Here is an 18222-nt window from a genome sequence, read left to right on the forward strand (position 1 = left end):
GTCTGAGGGTGCTGCTATTGATCACTGGGAGCTTTTTGCAGTTGAAGGGCAGGATAAAATACTTCAAAATAAATGCAGCACAAGCCATATGCAGTTTCTCATACTCTCTCATGAAGCACTCAGGTTTCAAAAAACAGTTTGGCTTTTTTCTTTTTTATATTAAACATCTATCTTTTTATTAAATTTATTAAATTTCAAACCTAATTGCTGGAAGAGGGGGATATGCATATATTGCAGCTGTGGAGGAGAGGGTTAGCTCAGCCAATAAGCATCAACAACAGCCTTCCATTGGCACCAACACAGGCTGTCTTAAAGTTAACTGCCAATGCAAGGGAAGGTGGGTGTTCAGTAAGCTACACACCATAGCATTCTTACAACAGGAGAAAAAAGCTTTTGCAGTTCTAAATCCAACACCCCAAAGACCATTAGCCATTAAGATAAAAAGCCCAACCACTATTCAGCTATGTATTTTTTCAGACCAAGTATGTTATCTGGGCATATAAGACTTTTAGTGCACATGTTCCACAGTACTTCAACCCCCCCCCCCAAACTCCATAACACTTGGGAAAATATGAACTTCTGGTTTTGCTTTTTAAAAAATCCATCGCTATTGGTCTCAGGAAAAAGTAGCTTTTCCAAGTGGTACAGTAGATTGCAACATGTTACTAATGTTGCGCACATAAGCTCTGACATCCTAAGTGATCATCATAATAGAGCCATAATAGAGCCACAAATCAATACAATTGATTGCACAGAAATGTCACTGTCTGCCCATCTGCAAATAGAACTGGTACATATACCCAATCCTAGCTTTATTTTTAGTCTTCCTTAGACGCTGCCTCTGCTATAAAAAAAAGCACACAAACTTATCATTTACTTGCAGATGGATGGAATTCCCCTGAAGACCTTCCACAATGGGACAAAATCTGTCAATGTTTTTCTCTTCTGCTGCTGTAGTCAAAGCATCCAAAATTTTTTCAAGGCTATAACATGAAAAACCAAATAAATAATTTATATTTACCAATAAAAAGAAATGGATTATAATAGCATAAAACTAATTTTAAAGCAATTTCTTTATTTACTGTCCTTAGAGCAAGTTAGAGGAGGACTATGCATAGAGAATTCTATATAAAGATTACCAACTGGAATGGAATCTTTATAATCTATTATTACTTATTATCATCATCATCATCATTAATTATTATTATTAATTACTATTACAGTGGTACCTCGGGTTAAGAATTTAATTCATTTTGGAGGTCTGTTCTTAACCTGAAACTATTCTTAACCTGAGGTATCACTTTAGCTAATGGGGCCTCCTGTCGCCACCGCGCAATTTCTGTTCTCATCCTGAAGCAAAGTTCTTAACCCGAGGTACTTCTTCCAGGTTAGCAGAGTCTGTAACCTGAAGCATCTGTAACCTGAAGCATCTGCAACCCGAGGTACCACTGTACTACTACTACTACGATTTGTATGCCACCCTTTATCCGAAGATCACAGGGTAGTTTACACTACAAAAATACCCAATTTAGTAACAAACAAAAACAATACCCACCCACCCACAGTTTAAAAGGCCAGGTTGTTTAGAAGAATTGGGAGAATTCCCCACCAGCTGAAGTTTCCAAACCGTCTTCAGAGGCAGCCCCATGTATAACATGTTCCAATAATCTAACCTAGATTACCAGAGCATAGACAACATATGTTAGGCTATTCTTGCCCTGACAGCGGTACAGCTGGGCCACTAGTCGAAGCCAATGAAAGGCACTCTGCACCACCAAGAACACTTGAGCCACAAGTGGGCTCTACAAAGTGGGAAAGTGCACTCGTGTGATTGTTTCAATGGCCTGAACCATTTGGATGTTCTACAAGTCAGCCCAGGCTTCAACAAGTGTGCCAGTCACATCAACCAGGGCTGTCTGGAAACCAACTGAATCCATCAGCCTCTGAGGGCTGGCACAGTCACAAAGTGCCTGTGCAGTGTACCCCTTACCAGGCATGCCCCACCCCTACACCACACCTCCCCTTGCCCAGAGCCACTGTAATTGGAGTCCCCCTACTCTCCGCAGTTCCTTTCTTCCCATACATGTCTTTCTTCCCATTGGACCATGTCTTGATATAGCCCCCAATTCCTTGCTAGATTGAGCCCAGATGAGCTCTCAATCGTTCAGTCAGCAGGGGGTGAGACGGGGGGGGGGAGGCTTCCCTCTGCCAGCCAAAGGTGTAAAAAGGCTGGCTTTCTTAAGAGAAGGAGGAATTCCAGCAGTTATGGAAGAGGGGCTGCTAAACAGCTCACCTCCTCCACTGATGGTCTCTGGCTGCTGCCACCTTTGAGAGCGAAGCACCAGTTCCCTAGCTTTAACCCTTGTGATTGTACAGATGTTTGTAAAACAGGCCTCCATTCTGTACATCTTGGCAAAGCCTTGTTTGCAAACACCACCAAAACAATGTGTGCTTTCCATCAAAAGCTTTCCATGCACTGTTTAAAAATGCTTACTGCCAAGGTATTGGTATTTTCAAGATTAAACTTTATGTCTCAATACAACCATTTCCAATTAACAACTTTCACCTACTTATTTCTAAGTCACCAACCAACTTAGATATTCAGTGCTGTACTTACATGTTTTCCTCTCCAACAATACATATTGCAGAAAGAAGTTTAACTATATCAGTCATCATGCTGATTTGTTTAGGATCAATTGCTTTGGCCAGTAATGAAAAGCTTCTCTCTTCACCCATTATTCTTTCCAAACCATACTAGACAAAACAAAAAGTGATAGTTAACAGAAAGTAGGCAAGTGCCATCCATTTATAAAAAGAATAATTTCTATTAGTTTACCAATTCTCCTAGCCACTTTCAAAATACAAATATTCCAGGTAGGCAGGACTGCACACTACTCAAATGACTGAAAAACTACCATGTAGTATTTTGTTGAAGCACTCATACAAAAACCCTATAGCAATAAGAATAAAATAACAAGGAAGAATACACAAGTGGAAATTTGCTTAGGCTCTTACAATTCTCAGAATATTTACCGTATTGGCCTGAATATAAGTTGTACTTCTTTTCCAAATTCTGACCACGAACAGTTAAAAGAGCAACTAAAATTTACGACCTTGCAAAAATTGGCTTTTACAATAACACTGCTGAAACAAACATATAGTAAAATGGAACGGGTGGGAGAGCCTGTGGAATTTTAAGGGAGTGGCTTATATTGGGTAGTTTTCTTTTCTCCCCTCCCCCAAATTTTAAAGGTGTGGCTTATTTGCAGGTGCAGCTTATATTCGGGCCAATACGGTAATACTCAGCCACACTATACACACCCTTCACATTACTCACACACTGTAAACTTATACTACAGGCATACACGCAGTCTAATAATTGCCTAACACTGCCACACTGTGTCCTTCCACATCTGTCGCTAAGCCTTGCATGCTCAGTTTTTTAAAGAACCTGGCTGTTGTATGTGTGCTATCATACATGTGGGGTGGAATGGGGGACATCCCCACTTACACACATCCAAGTGATGCAAGCAGGGGGGCGGAATGCAACCCTGTAGTGGAAATGTGGAAGACAATTGTATTTTGAGGAGTGTGGTGGCATGTCCCTTTCCCTTTAACATCCCCAGTTTGAGGTCTGCTGGATTCTCACCTGTCAGGAGTTTATTGGGTTCTTCTGTGTTGCAAGTGTTGGCTGGATGCCGGCTGCAGGTAGTGGGAGACTCTCAGCCGCTCTGTATTAATCATGAGTAATGCCAGGTGCACTTGAACGCATCAAGGCAGGCTATAAAAGTCATAGGTGGGAGGGGCCTGGTGAGCTTCTGTCCAGATCAAAGGACCTGATGATGGGACACCAACGGTTGGGGTTTTTCTCATGCTGCTCTACCTGGGGTTCCGGGCAGCTGAAGGGGAGATTGAGTAGCCCATGTCGGGTATGTTTTATGTTATGCTTTGTATACCTGCTAATGCTTTGTATGCCTGTTAATAAAACTGTTCTGGTTCCCCTTCCTCCACCTCATTCCTTTTGTCCTGATATCCTTGGAAAGAACTGTTGTATTTGGCAGCACAAACCCCCATATAAGTGGGAATTCCTGTATCCCACAGCGGAGCCACAGAAAGAATGTGGTTGGTCAATGGAGCCATGGACTCAAAAAGGTTGAAAACCACTGTCATAGGCAAATGATTAATTTGCAACATTCAGTATTTTTATAGAATCCCATTGTTTCACGTCCAGTCTTTGGCTTTACATGTTTCATTTTCATATGCATCATCTGCTATCTGTGTAAGCACATAAAGTTTTTCATAAATACACTCTGTATGTGTCAACTGATTTACTCCTAACTGCCATAGTTAAATTTTAAGTGAATATTTTGCAGGGAGTGCAACAGATACAGTATCTTCTGCTGCTTTTGGAACATGCGTAGGGTCTTATATAGAAACAATGCTGTCCTGCAGAAAGGAAACTGGACTTGGATTTAAAATAAATGTGTGAGTTTCAGTGTGTAAATTTTGAAGTTTGATTCTACCAGTGGACTAAGCTACCTTCTTTTTCCAATTGGCACCTCATAAAAATGCATGAAGGCCTCCTAACGAGGAAACTAAATTAGTACTATGAGGTTGAAATCCTAAACACAAGGGGAAGGGGGAGGAGCCCCATTGGTCACTACAAGATTAACTTGTAGATTAACTATGATCTTTTGGCACCTCACTGGCTTGATTCGCAGATAATGCTTAACATGTAATGCAAAAAAGAAACTATTATTGAATGGAAATGTGTAGCATTTTTCTTAAAAATATAAAGCAGTACAGAAATGAAATGAAATGAAATGTTCCATCATCATCATCACTACTACTACTGCAGCACTTTTAAGCCACTGGCATAGGCATAGCTTTCTGTTAGGCATGAAAATAGTTAAACCATAACACACCAGATATTGACCCCAACAAGAACTGAACACAGGATTGCAGCTTCAATTTGTGTATCTAGTTATGTAAATGCCAGTAGAATCAAGGATATGAGACAAAGGTTGGCATGTCACTTAACAACTGTTAACAGTATCAGTTATGTGTGTTTATACTTCATTTCTTCTTGAAATGAAAGCATCACTGAGTTTAATAGGGCTTATTTCCAAGTAACCAAGTACTGTATACGACAGCAGTCTTAAATAATTAAGCAAATGATGTTGCTAACCTTATTATTCATAAAGGCCTTCAAACACTGTATGATCTTGTGCTGTAACTTCTTCAGAATTTGTTCCTGTCTGAAACAAATTAAGGACAAATTTATATCATAATGCAAGCTATTCTACTCTTACTGAGGAGTGTATTAGGGCTGGGCAATATCTGCTTTTCAACATTGTGATGCATCACCAGCAGAGCATTACAATATAGTGATATATCACAATGTCTGAAAATGAGGAGGAAGGAGGACTTCAAAGTCGTTTGAACTAGTTTAGTAGAGTAGCCAGTTAACCCTCCATAGCCATTCCTCATTTACACCACAATGCAGCTCCCATCTGCACCAATGGGACAGCATACACTGACAGCACAGCATCGCCTTGCCTAAGCACCTCACCGCCCCCAAGCAGACACACCAGCTCCCTCCTAGCTTACCCCATGGCCATTGCCACCTCACTGCGTTCCCAACAGCTCCAGCACCACAGCCAGCCCCACTACTTCCATCTTGCAAGTAGCAACTTGAAGGGAAATGGGCACTGCCACCACCAATCAACCATGAAGGTACAGGGCCGGAGATGAGGAAAAGGAGCCAGCGCTGCTGCTACTGCTGTTCTCCACATGCTCCCATCACAGGGGCTTGCAGGAGGCACCAGGTGTGAGGCAGAAGGGATGGAGGAACAGCCCACTTGCTCAGCCGAAGAAATGATGGGCGGGCAAGCAGCGAGCACAGCACAAAGCACAAGAGGTAGGTGCAAGCATGCTGCCACCCCCAAACCCACTCCAGTATCTTTGGGGATGGCTGGCTGGGCTGTGGAGGGAGGGAGCGGGTCTTGAGTGGCCCTGCTGGGCTCGCTGAGGATTGAGGAGGCCTGGCCTGAAATGCTGGCAACACCTGCTGGCATTCATGGTATATTGCCTGGCCTAAAATTGTGAAATCATTGCTGCAATGCAGGTTTCAAAACTGGTTTTGGGCGATGAATCAATACATCACCCAGGCCTAGACTGTATATTTGTAGAAAAAAATCTTACTGCTTTGCTTCAACCAATCTTTCCAAGATGTCCAGTAGTAATCCAAGTCCTTCATATCCAAAGTTCTCGACCCAACTGCAAGTATTAAGAGGTGGTGAAAAAGACATTTTGAATATTGTATCCATTAGGTGACCTTTTATTTTAAGCAATTACTATAGTTATATAAAAATAGCGTCAAGAGTGTCAAGAGCTCAGAATCCTTTCCGTGTGGTGGGCAGCAAGACACCCACAAACCAGGAGACACAGATTTTTGCAGGCCAGTTTGATTTCTAGATTGGAATGTTAGTCTTGGTTTTGAGAAAGAGATGTCAGGTTTACATCTCCCAGCTCAACTATTTATTTATTTATTTATTTTCTTTCTTTATGGGGGCTGTAGAGCTTGTAATCTAGTCCAGGACTATGGTGTGGGACAGTGGGGGTTAACCCACACCATCTTCTCCACTTAAATGTGTCCCTTCCTCCCACAAATACTATTTCCTCTATGTGAGCATACATTTTTCCCCAATCATGGCAAGTCACAGCTTAGCTGAGATATTTCGCTGCAAGAAAGCAGAGCACAAGGTCTCTATCCTATGCTGCAGTCATAATCTGGGCTGGGGCTTCCACAGCCTCCTTTCTGTGCAAGGCAATTATCAGGCGTTGCTAATTGTTTCCAATATAACCCACAATGATTACTGGGTCTTGGGCAAGTTAGTTTCCAACAGCCGCAAACTATGCAAGGGAATACATCTGTTCAATTACAGTACATACCCTGACTGCTGTTCATGAGCTAATGTTTGGTACCAAAAGAAAAAACCAATGTAGATATAACTGAAATTCAAAAACCAAGACAGCAGCAAAAAAAGTTGAGAAAAGAAGAAAAAACCCCTCAAATAACATACAATTAAATACAGTATAACCACAGAAAATTGAAAAAGACTTTGAAAAACAGGTAACGAAAAACAGACAAAAGTATGCTTATGTATGATTAACACCAATGTATCATTTTGACCAAATGTTTTTCAACCAGACACCAAACTTTTTTAGTGATACAATGCTTCCTATGTACACACAGACACAAACATGGGAAACTAAGTTTCTTAGCCTAATGTGCCAAATATTTTAACCATGTAACAGTAGTTACCACTTGAAAACAGCTGTCGCATCCTTAGGAAATAAAGTTTTAACAGCACTGAAAATCTCTACACATTCCAAAATCTAAACTCCCCATGTGACATCACTCAAAAATAGGCAAAGACTTGCAGGCAACCTGTATGATATTTGAGTAAGGGATGTGTGTTTCATATATCATTTCCCAACTTGTTTACTGCTGTTTGGTATCAACTTATCTGCACATAGATAAGGAGGATGCATTCTTTATAGTAAGAATGCCAATCATGCGGCATTAATATTGCAGCTCTGCTCCACATCTCTTCTCAGTAGCCCTACTGTGGGACACAAACAGTTGACACAGAAAGGGCCTTGAAAAGGTGCGTAGACAATGCTAGAGAATAAGTTCTGAAATGTGTGAACATTTAGTGTTCATAAATGATTCTAAACAATTTATACGTAGACATTGCCATAAAACACTACAGCTAGTATTAAAACTGTTGATTTAATCAAATTCTAATTTTAGTTCAAGAGACCTTTTGGCAACATCATAATGATATGGAGATTAATTTAGTATCCAGTGAATGAGCAACACAGATGAAGTACACGAGCAGCATAGCAATGCACACACGGGAGAATCATTGAGCTGCTATAAAACAAAAGCACCATCTTTTCTCTGGATCACAACACAAACTGTAGTCACTTGTTCCTACTTTAAAGTCCAATTCTGCTATCCCTACAACTTCAGCAAAAATATTAGACATGCAACTTCATATTTCTAATACCACTTGTATATATTTACAGGGGGAAAACAACAAGACATCTAGGAAAGGCATTTGGAGGAAAGTGACTGCCACTGATATTGAGATCGAGATTCTGGAGAAACTCTACCTTAAACAAAGTCATAAACACACCTGGTAAAAGACAACACCTTATAAAATTTTACTAATTTGCTTTTTGTTTACTGAAGGAAGATGGTCATATAGAAATACAGCGACACACCTTTTTTTTAAAGAAAAAAAACAACAACTTTTGAACTACTTGAATTACCTGACAGGATTGCTAGTCAATGACACGCGGAGGGATTCTAAGCAACCGACAAGTTTTTCATCTACTGTTCCTGATTTCAGTTCATATATGAACTCCTGTGGTGAAATCTGCTTGCTACTCTTGAGGCACCCCTGCAAGGAAAGTAATACTTGCTCAATATCTCAGTTCACTGTATTTTACCAGTTACAATTCACAAGCATCTCATTAAACTACTAACTTTTAGAGAAACTCAGTATTTAACTAAAGCAATTTTCTAGCTAGTTTAAAATCATAAAATATGAAGAATGTATAACTTAGAAAGCTGGAATATAGATGCAATAAAATAAATAATTTAAAATTATATCTAGCTGATCATAAAAATTAAGCAATTACACATGGTACATAGGATTACTTGGAGAGCATTACATGTTTAAAGTTAACTATCTCCTTACATTTATACAAGTAGTATTTTTTTAAAATAAAAAAATGTATTTATAGCCTGCCCTACATTACAATAGATTCCAGGTTGGGGTACAGAAGTTACATAAAATTAACTAAAAACAACTAACCATAAAGCAACACATAATGGTCACTAACACTTTTAAAACTACTAGATTGGGTACTCACTCTAAGAACAAATACACTAATCATCTGCAAGTGCCTCCCTAATGTATCCTCCCAAACATGCTAGCTTGGCATGTGCTGGGGGACCTGCAGTACAGAAAAAACTGAAACGTGTCATTACCCACCTGCATACTGAGCAGTATACAATTTAAAATTAAATCTCAATACAAACATATTCAATTCTATATTTTAAAAAATGAATACTTATCTAATACACTGTGGCCACAACTGCATCAAGCCAGCCCTTTGCAGCAGCTTTTAAAAAATGCAACAAAAGCCGTATGGATTTCATGAGCAAAGGTTGCTGTATTTATAGTTTCCCCCGGATGCTATATCTATAGTAGCCTCCAGATGCTGGATCTGCAGCAAGGGGCAAAGGTGGCTCTTTTGCCAGTTTATCAGGAAGCCATATTGTTGAAGACAGGTTAAGGTATTCTCCAGGTCCTAGTGGGACCTTGCACGGCAGGGGAACCGGATGCAGTTCTGAATATAGGTAAATGTAAATGCCTTTAAGGCACAGGTTGTTCATTTTGAAAAGATTCTGGAAGCTAACTGAATTGAAGAGTCTTTACCAATACTGCTTTGTCTTTCAAACCTTATGAATCCCCTGTGTTTTGGAGAGGAGGGGCCTATAAGGACATGTAAATAGGTCTCTGGGCACATGAGGGTTTACAACTTGGGTATTCCCTAGATCTTAATCTAGCCTCTTTTCTTTTCTTTTCCCTTTCTTTTTGAGAGGAGATCTTTACTTTTGGACCTGGTTTCCACTAAGACATCTGTGAGAGCACCATTTCAGGGAGCAAGGCCAAATTGGAATTAAAGGCTGAATCCACTCCATTCCTAGGCAGTAGAAATAGGCAACCTATGAACCTGTGTACTGAACAGCTTTGACCTCTCTTCTTTCAAAAGTTGCTTCTTTCTGCTTCATTCTGCCTTGTCCTACCCAAACAAACTAAATTGCCATGACTGATAGTTACTGGGCAAACTTAAGCAATTCATCAGATGAAAATGAAACACACCTGTTTGGTAGATAAAGCGTTGTAAATCATTCATACTTCATTTAAATGAAAGAGGCACTGTTTTCATTTTCTAAAAATAGCAGAACTAACAAACTTACATTCAGATTTAATAGTAGCCTAAATAGCCAGGAGTACCTTTTACCAACTATAGATAGTGTGCCAATAGGGTTAGCCTAGCTGTGGAAATTCATGAATTGATAACCTCAAAACTTGATTATTGCAAGGCTCTCTATGTGGGGCTACCCTGTGCCTGGTTCAGAAGCTCCAGCTGATGCAAAATGCTGTGGCTAGTCTGTTGATGTACCTGTCGGAAATCAAGCCTATATCGGGAGTAACTGGCAACACTCCCAGGCACCCGGCTTGGTCTCCCGTTGACCTCCCTGACTGCATTCCCCAGCAAGATCCAGGCTAGGTCTCGATAGGCGATTCTTCTCAACGTGGGAAGAACACACCCCTCCCTCCTGCTCTCCCGGCAGGGAAAAGGAGATAGACAGAAACGTATTTACATGCTTTTATTCCTGTCTTTGCAGCATTACAGAAAACATGACTGCTCTCTTCAAGCTCCAGCAGTCGAGTGACAAACACCTCCTGTACTTCCTGTACAAGAGCAAGCGGAAGAGCTCATATTACACTCTGAGCTAATTCCGGTGCATTGCCCTGTGAGCTGACTGTCCCTCTGTTTCCCACGGACAGTCACAACATTCCCATCATGTTTACTTTTCAAGCTAGCAGTTTGCAGCTGCATTGCTTCTATATCGTAACAGTACCAGCACATAATTCCAGTGCTTAAAAGCAAGCACTGGCTGTCCATATTTAACCGGTCCAGGTTCAAGGTTCGTGCGTTAATTTACAAAGTTAATTTGTAACAATATGAGTCCATAATCCCTTATAGGTAAAGGTAAAGGTACCCCTGCCCGTACGGGCCAGTCGTGTCCGGCTCTAGGGTTGTGCGCCCATCTCACTTAAGAGGCCGGGGGCCAGCGCTGTCCGAAGACACTTCCGGGTCACGTGGCCAGCGTGACAAGCTGCATCTGGCGAACCAGCGCAGCACACGGAAACGCCGTTTACCTTCCCGCTAGTAAGCGGTCCCTATTTATCTACTTGCACCCGGGGGTGCTTTCGAACTGCTAGGTTGGCAGGCGCTGGGACCGAGTAACGGGAGCGCACCCCGCCGCGGGGATTCGAACCGCCGACCTGACGATCGGCAAGTCCTACGCGCTGAGGTATTACCCACAGCGCCACCCGCGTCCCCTAATCCCTTATATCCAGGCCCAAACACTGAGATCTTTGAGTGAGTCTCTGTCAGTAGTCCCCCGTGGCTCAGATATGCAGCTCATAACTAACCAAAGTTATGAATTAAGTATAGTGGACCCAAGGCTGTGAACTCCCTCCCAGCTGAGCGCCTTCCTTGCTGAACTTCAGACACTTGACTCAGACTTTCTTGTTCCAGCACTTATTTTAAGGTGATGTTTGGTTTCATGATAAAGTCTTAGCATTCTATTGTCCCATTTTCTGTGGATTGTTTTTATTTACACCACTTAGAAATGTGAATAAGTGGTACAGTGGTGCCCCGCAAGACGAATGCCTTGCAAGACGGAAAACCCGCTAGAGGAAAGGGTTTTCCGTTTTGGAGGTGCTTCACAAAACGAATTTCCTATGGGCTTGCTTCGCAAGACGAAAATGTCTTGCGAGTTCCTGCGGGGTTTTTTTCCTCCCCCCCACTTTTTCCCAAGCCGCTAAGCCGCTTATTAGCTGATCCGCTAAGCCGCTTAACAGCTGATCCGCTAAGCCCGCTAAGCCGCTAATAGCGCTAATCCGCTAATGGGCTTGCTTCGCAAGACGAAAAAACCGCAAGACGAAGAGACTCGCGGAACGGATTCTTTTCGTCTTGCGAGGCACCACTGTATATAAATATCTTAACTAAATAACATGCAATCTGGCATGAACTGGACTGTACTTGTTGGGAGCTGTGATTGCAGTTGCTGATAAAAGTAGTGTTTTCCTTGATTTGCATCAATCTCTTAATATCTGTTAGTTTTTCTCCCACCCAAACACCCACTCCACTCAAGAGTGCTTACCACTTTAGAAGCAGTACTAATATATTGCACCACCATTTCTTTTTTGGTACTGAAATCTTTCTCTCTCAATGGTGCCTTCCGATCTTCATTTAAATTCATATCTTCCTAAGGGGAAAAGGCAAAACAGACATTACATACTATGATTTACCCCCCTTCTACAAACAAAATCACCTTACCATAAACCAGGAATGAATAAAAGGTTCATTAGAATATGCTGGCAAATCCTGAGTTATTTGCTGTAGATTGCAAGGATTTTTTTATTTAACAAAAGCAACAAAATGATCCTATTAACTATTGAAATGTAGAAAGATTAGATTAACCTGGAGTGGATTTTTGTGTTGAAGGACTGTGAGCTCAGCTCAGCTTAGTTACAGTGAAAATGAAGATGTGGATGATACCAAGTTCTACCTCTCATTTAAATTGGAACCAGTGAAGTGCAGGGAATGTCGTGTGTGAGTTTCTGGGGGCAGTTGGAGGATGGATGGCGGCTAATGGACTGAAGTTGAATCCCAACAAGATTGAAGTAATGTTTCTGGGGGAAAGGGGGACTTCCTGGTCTTGAATGGGGTAACTGTGTCTCTGAACAACCAGGTGCGCAGCCTGGGAGTCATTTTGGACTCACAGCTGTCCATGAAGTCACAGGTTAATTCTGTGTCTAGGGCGACTGTCTACCAGCTCCATCTGGTATGCTGGCTGAGACCCTGCCTGTCTGTGCACTGTCTCACCAGAATGGTACAGGCACTGGTTATCTCCCACTTGGACTACTGCAATGCACTCTACGCGGCACTACCTTTGAAGGTAACTCGGAGACTACAATTAATCTAGAATGTGGCAACTAGAATGGTGACTGGGCGTGGCCACCGGAACCATATAACACCCGTTCTGTAAGACCTACATTGACTCCTAGTACATTTCCGAGCATAATTCAAAGTGTTGGTGCTGACCTTTAAAGCCCTAAACAGCCTTGGCCCTGTATACCTGAAGGAGCGTCTCCACCCCCATCACTCAGCCCAGACACAGAGATCCAGCACTGAGGCCTTTTGGCGGTTCCCTCACTCCAAGAAGTGAAGTTACAGGGAAACACGCAGAGGGCCTTCTTGGTAGTGGCGCCCACCCTGTGGAATGCCATCCCATCATATATTAAGGAGATGAGTAATTATATAACATTTAGGAAACATCTGAAGACAGCACTACATAGGGAAGCTCTTCAAGGATTAATCTTTTACTATGTTTTACAATGTATATATGCTGAAAACCGCTCAGAGTGGCAAGGACAACCCAGTCAGATGGGTAGGGTACAAATAATAAATTACTATTATTAATTATTATTAGTTGGGACTAGTAGAAATTATAGAAAGATGCAATTTAGGGTTTACTAATATATATGATTTATTGGTAACCATTTCCTTCATTATTGCTGCTCATTTATAAATTGCTCTCGTCGATTTTTCAAGAAAAAATAGTCAAAAATATTTTTGTCGCATATATAAAACAAGAGTAATGGTACTAGTATAATCTTTGCCATAACTATTTTGAAAGGTACCATTCACCCTTATGGAATAATATGAAAATTAAGCTGGTGCCATAAGTGGACAAGGCTATATCAACAGGCAAGATTTCTAGTAGAAGAGAGCCATTCATATAATGGACTGTAATACTATCTGCCACTGCTAAAATTCACACACAACTAGTTGAACTATTTTTTAATGAGTGTGCAGATATAACTTTAACAGTGCTTTTATTGTGCAGAAAGAGAAACCCAATAGCATAGTGGGAACTTTAGTATTCTGTTTACGATACCATTACACCTTCATAGCCAATTGAACAATTTCTCTTACCATCATTTTTTCAAATAGTGATAGGATCTCCCCATCTGATAAAGGATTAGGAATGAAGTCATCCAAATCTGTAGATGTAGGCCAGCTGCTGGTTGTAGAATGCAATTGTTTCAGATTCATTATAGTTGGTCGATCTTTTTTGCTCCCAGGAATTCGTATACTTGAAAATCTATCAAACTGAACAAGAACTAAGAATGAATATGTCTAAAGTTCATATTATACACAGTGCATCCTAAAAATACTTCTTATACATGGGATCAGTAGTATCTCTTTACAGTAGCACTGAAATACAAAAAAGCAAAAACATTTTTTTAAAAAAAATGTTGTATACCTAGTACTATTTCATTCCTACCATCATTAGGTGACTCCGACTCATTGTGGCTTTGCTTAGACAAACACTAAACTTTGGTTTGATATTACAGGATTGAGCCTGGACGAGCCAGGTTGTACTTTGTCTGATATACCAGGTACCTAGTTTACGGGTACTCCCAGCTTTGTCACTTGAGGTTCAGGTTACCTCAGTAGCTACAACCGCATTTTACCAGCATCGTTTGGTACATCAGCTGCAACCATTATTGGATTCGGATAGTTTGGCTGCATGGGTTCAAGCATCACTAGCCCTGAATATAAAGTATTGTAACTCACCCTTTGGAGAGCCACCCTTGAAGCTGGTTTGTAAGCTGCAGCCACTGAAGAATTCTGTAGTCTAGATGTTATTGGGCATTAGCTACTGACACCTGCGTTGTATGTCAGCATGCTATCAAGGTAAGTATATAAAGTCCTGAACAACATGGCACAAGTGTACTTTAAAAATTGCCATATTCCTTATACCCCTGCCCATACTTTGCAATTTGCTGCTGTGGCATATCCAACCACATGTGGCAGTCTTCAACAAAAAAATTGTACATTAGTATGGTGATACTGGGATTATGCAACTCTCTACCTAATCAGCAATAGCTTTATTCAACAAACCATAGTAAATATAAACTACAGTTTAGGGTTCTAAAATAATTAAATAAGCAGTTGACTGGACACACAAGTTAAAGCTTCCAATCTCCTCACAGCAGTACCAGAAAGGTGATCTGGAATGCAAACCTGAAGTAAACTTAGGCTCATACACATAATTCTAAACTATAATTTAGTATCATGCCCAAAGAAGTTAATAGGACCCCTAAATACATTCCTGCAGCAAAATCTTGCAATGCAAAATACCTAAAAATAAGGTAGGACCCAGGACTGTCATCTATAACTCTGACCTCCCAGATGTAGAAAGTTGTTAGCTGAATAGATAATGGAGAATTCCAGCCAAAACACGATAAATAGGACATCTCTTTCATAAGTGTGGAAGCATGGTTAAAGCATAGTTAACCAATGGCACACTCAACTTATTGGCTTGGTTTGCATGAACAACACTTAGGATACCCATTTATTCCTCCTATACTTGTTTTGTCAAAAACTATAGTTTATCACTACATCCAATCTGGGCAAACTATTATTTACAACCAAACATTTAATTCCCAATTCTAGTTTACAAGCAAACTTGCCACAGCAAATTGTAGGGTGCCACAGCAAATTGTTATAGTTTTTATTGTTATTATTTCTTACTCACATTTATCCATTTATTGGTTCACTTACCCATTAACTAAAGAAAAAATATGAGATGGCATTATGGGCAGGGGGACAGCACATTAGCCCTAGGCAAGTTCATGTAACACAAAATCATTATTTGGCATTACATCTGAAGTGAGTTACTGCATTTCAGTTAAGTGCCAAATCTGAATGACAAAAAGTGTTTATTTTACAAAGCAAGTTCCCGTTATCTGTGTGGTAAAACATACAGTTAGTCACAGCAGAATAAAAGCAAAATAATCTTACCACATCATCTGTCAGTGTCTTGATGTGCAAATGCTGTAAATAAAGAAACAAGCTCTTAATGCAGTTCAGATAGTCTACCAAAAATTAGCAAAGAAATTCTAGGTATAATTTCACTATGCAAGCAATATTCCTTCACTTTCCATCATCATATTGGTCTCTGTAAATGTGGAGGTAATCCTGATGATACCCCACTAGACAACCTCAAGAACCCATTCCATGGAACAGCCACATGTCCCTGGCCTCCTTGGCTTGGCTTGAGTGGCAGTAAGTGAAAAAGAACTGCCCCTGCTGCCCCCCTTTTTTTAACCTGGTTATGCCCAGAAAAGCTAGCAGATAAGGAGACAACCATCCCTTCCCTGCGAACTCTGTATGAACTTGTGGCTAAGAGTCCCCTTTATCAGTATCAGAATAAAACACCCTAGGGCAGTGGTTATCAACCAGTGTGCCTTGAATGATGGTCAGGTGTGCCATGGGCAACACTGGCCTCCATCTCTCTTTCCTTCCTTCCCTCCCTCCTCTGATGCCCTATTGCATCTCTGCCTCCCAAAGGCTTGCATGGCTGTTTGTTGCAGCAGCCCTGGCTCTGGGGCTGGCCAGGGGGTGCTGGTTGCCAGCAGCTGCGGCAGCCTCGGAGGAAGCAAGCAAGTGGATGAGGGAGCCCAGCCAGCCAGCCCTTGCTGTTGGGAATGGACAGACAAGTGAGAGGCCGGACAGGTAGACAGGTGCAGTGCTGGCCTTTCTTGTGCTTGCTGTGTGCAAGGCCTGCCTGAGAGCTGAGTGTCCAGCACTGAAGAGGAGCCTTTCCGCCATGCAGGCCCAGCTGCGCCAGCTGCTGCCACTCAAGGTGAGTAAGATGCTGGCCTCACATTCTCTTTCAGCCAGTCTCTGCTGGGCTACTAAGGCTGGGGACATCCTCTTCCGAGGCCCCAGTGGGACGTTGTGAGGAGGCACCTCTCTCTGGGGCAGGGTGCGGGTGGCTCAGAGACCGGGGCAGCTTCCCTAAGAAGAGGGGAGAGGAGGCTGAGGAAACACTCCACAAAAGAAGGGTGTTTGAAAAGGGATGAGGGGCTGCTGGCTGGGCAGGCAAGGGGGGACCAAGCTGGGCTTCTGAGGCTTGGTGCATGTTTCCCACCGGGGAGCTGCAGAAAGAACGGAGTTCCTCAAGGGACTCAAAAAGTTGGAAAACCTCTGCCCGAGGGTGAGGTAGCAAGCAGCGGCAGCATCTCTAGAGATGCCTGAACACCCTTCTCCCGACTGGCCTCATGCTGAAAGAAAAACGCCTTCCTTGAGCTTTTGTTTAAATATCCTAGTTATAGTTTTTTTATATATTAAAAAACCTCACCCTTAAAGCGGTTTACAAAAAGAAAATCCAGAAAAATGCGCAGCCATCAGAGTTGGCCTAACTTTCCCAGCGGCTTGTCTAACCAATTATCTTTTTCAGCAGCTGCAGGAAAGAGTCAAGGCGCCTCCTGGACCTCAAGAGGCAGCCAGTTCCCAAGGAAAGTTCCTGGGCAGCGTAATGGCGGGGGGGGGGGTCGCCAACCCCCCATGAGGGAAATCAGTTGCGTGGTGTTGGTTTTCAAAAAGAGGTATTTTCCAGAGACGGGCCTTGGGGAGGGAAGGAGAGGCTCCCGGGAGCCCAGAGCTGCCTCAGGCTACTCACAAACTTGGGCTTTTTACTGCTGCCGCCTCCGCCCGCCGCCGCCGCCGCCGCCTCCCAGCCGGGCTCGTCTCCGTCGCCGCGGGGCATCCTGCTCCCTCCTCGGCCCTTCTTCCCTCGCGGCGGCGCCCCCGGCTCCATGGCAGCCGCGCGGAAGGAGCCCCTCGCAGGCGCGCGCTCGGCTGAAGGCAGTTGACGAGGCCCCGCCCCCTCTCGCCCGCGCGCCCGGGGCCGTTGAAACGCCCGCCACGCCCGGGCTCGAAGCCCAGGCATCCGAATCTTCCCGCCACGGACTCCCCGCCCCCCTTCCTTGCCCGCCTCTGCGCAGCCAATCCCAGGCCGCCGAGCATGGCCAGGGAGCCTCTCTCCTCTCTGATAGGTGGAAACGGAGCTCTCCGGAGAGAGGGAGGGAGGAAGAAAGTCCCGGATGGAGCGGGCTGCCCTTTGGCTTGGGCGCGTGCGCGGGACCGAAGACTGACTAGGCTCCTGCCTGGGCCTGTAGATGCTTGAGGGAGCTCGTGTTTCATCTCTCTCTATACACAAACAATAACTCTATTGTTTTCCAGAGTTATTCAACACAAACAAATAAATATTGTTTGAATTCTAGAATTTTATATTTTTTTAAATGATTGGTTCCCCCATATCTACCTGTCTCTCTGTATATATATGGTTATCAATATAGTTTTAATTCTATCAATGTTAAATTGCTGTTTTTAGCTGTACTCTGTCTTGAGTCCCCACGGGGGGGGGGAGCAAGGTGCACACAAATGCTTGTTTTTATTTATTTATTTTATTTGATAAAGTTT

At 42.6% G+C, this 18222-nt stretch overlaps 1 protein-coding gene across 1 annotated transcript in view; it reads right to left on the reverse strand.

The window, feature by feature from the left end:
• DIAPH3 (diaphanous related formin 3) overlaps positions 1-17621 on the reverse strand; it is a 123359-nt gene extending 105738 nt beyond the window's left edge. The window contains exons 1-9 of the mRNA XM_083610496.1: positions 17420-17621; positions 15757-15789; positions 13882-14058; positions 12044-12148; positions 8344-8474; positions 6205-6279; positions 5189-5258; positions 2618-2754; positions 878-983 (exon numbers count right to left, since the gene is read on the reverse strand). Coding sequence (XP_083466622.1) covers positions 878-983; positions 2618-2754; positions 5189-5258; positions 6205-6279; positions 8344-8474; positions 12044-12148; positions 13882-14058; positions 15757-15789; positions 17420-17557 — 972 coding nt within the window. The 5' untranslated portion in view covers positions 17558-17621. The remainder of the gene's footprint in view (positions 1-877; positions 984-2617; positions 2755-5188; positions 5259-6204; positions 6280-8343; positions 8475-12043; positions 12149-13881; positions 14059-15756; positions 15790-17419) is intronic.
• Between the last annotated feature and the right edge of the window lie 601 nt (positions 17622-18222).

Source organism: Podarcis filfolensis (assembly GCF_964270895.1).
Source record: "Podarcis filfolensis genome assembly, chromosome: 4".
Lineage (NCBI taxonomy): Eukaryota > Metazoa > Chordata > Lepidosauria > Squamata > Lacertidae > Podarcis > Podarcis filfolensis.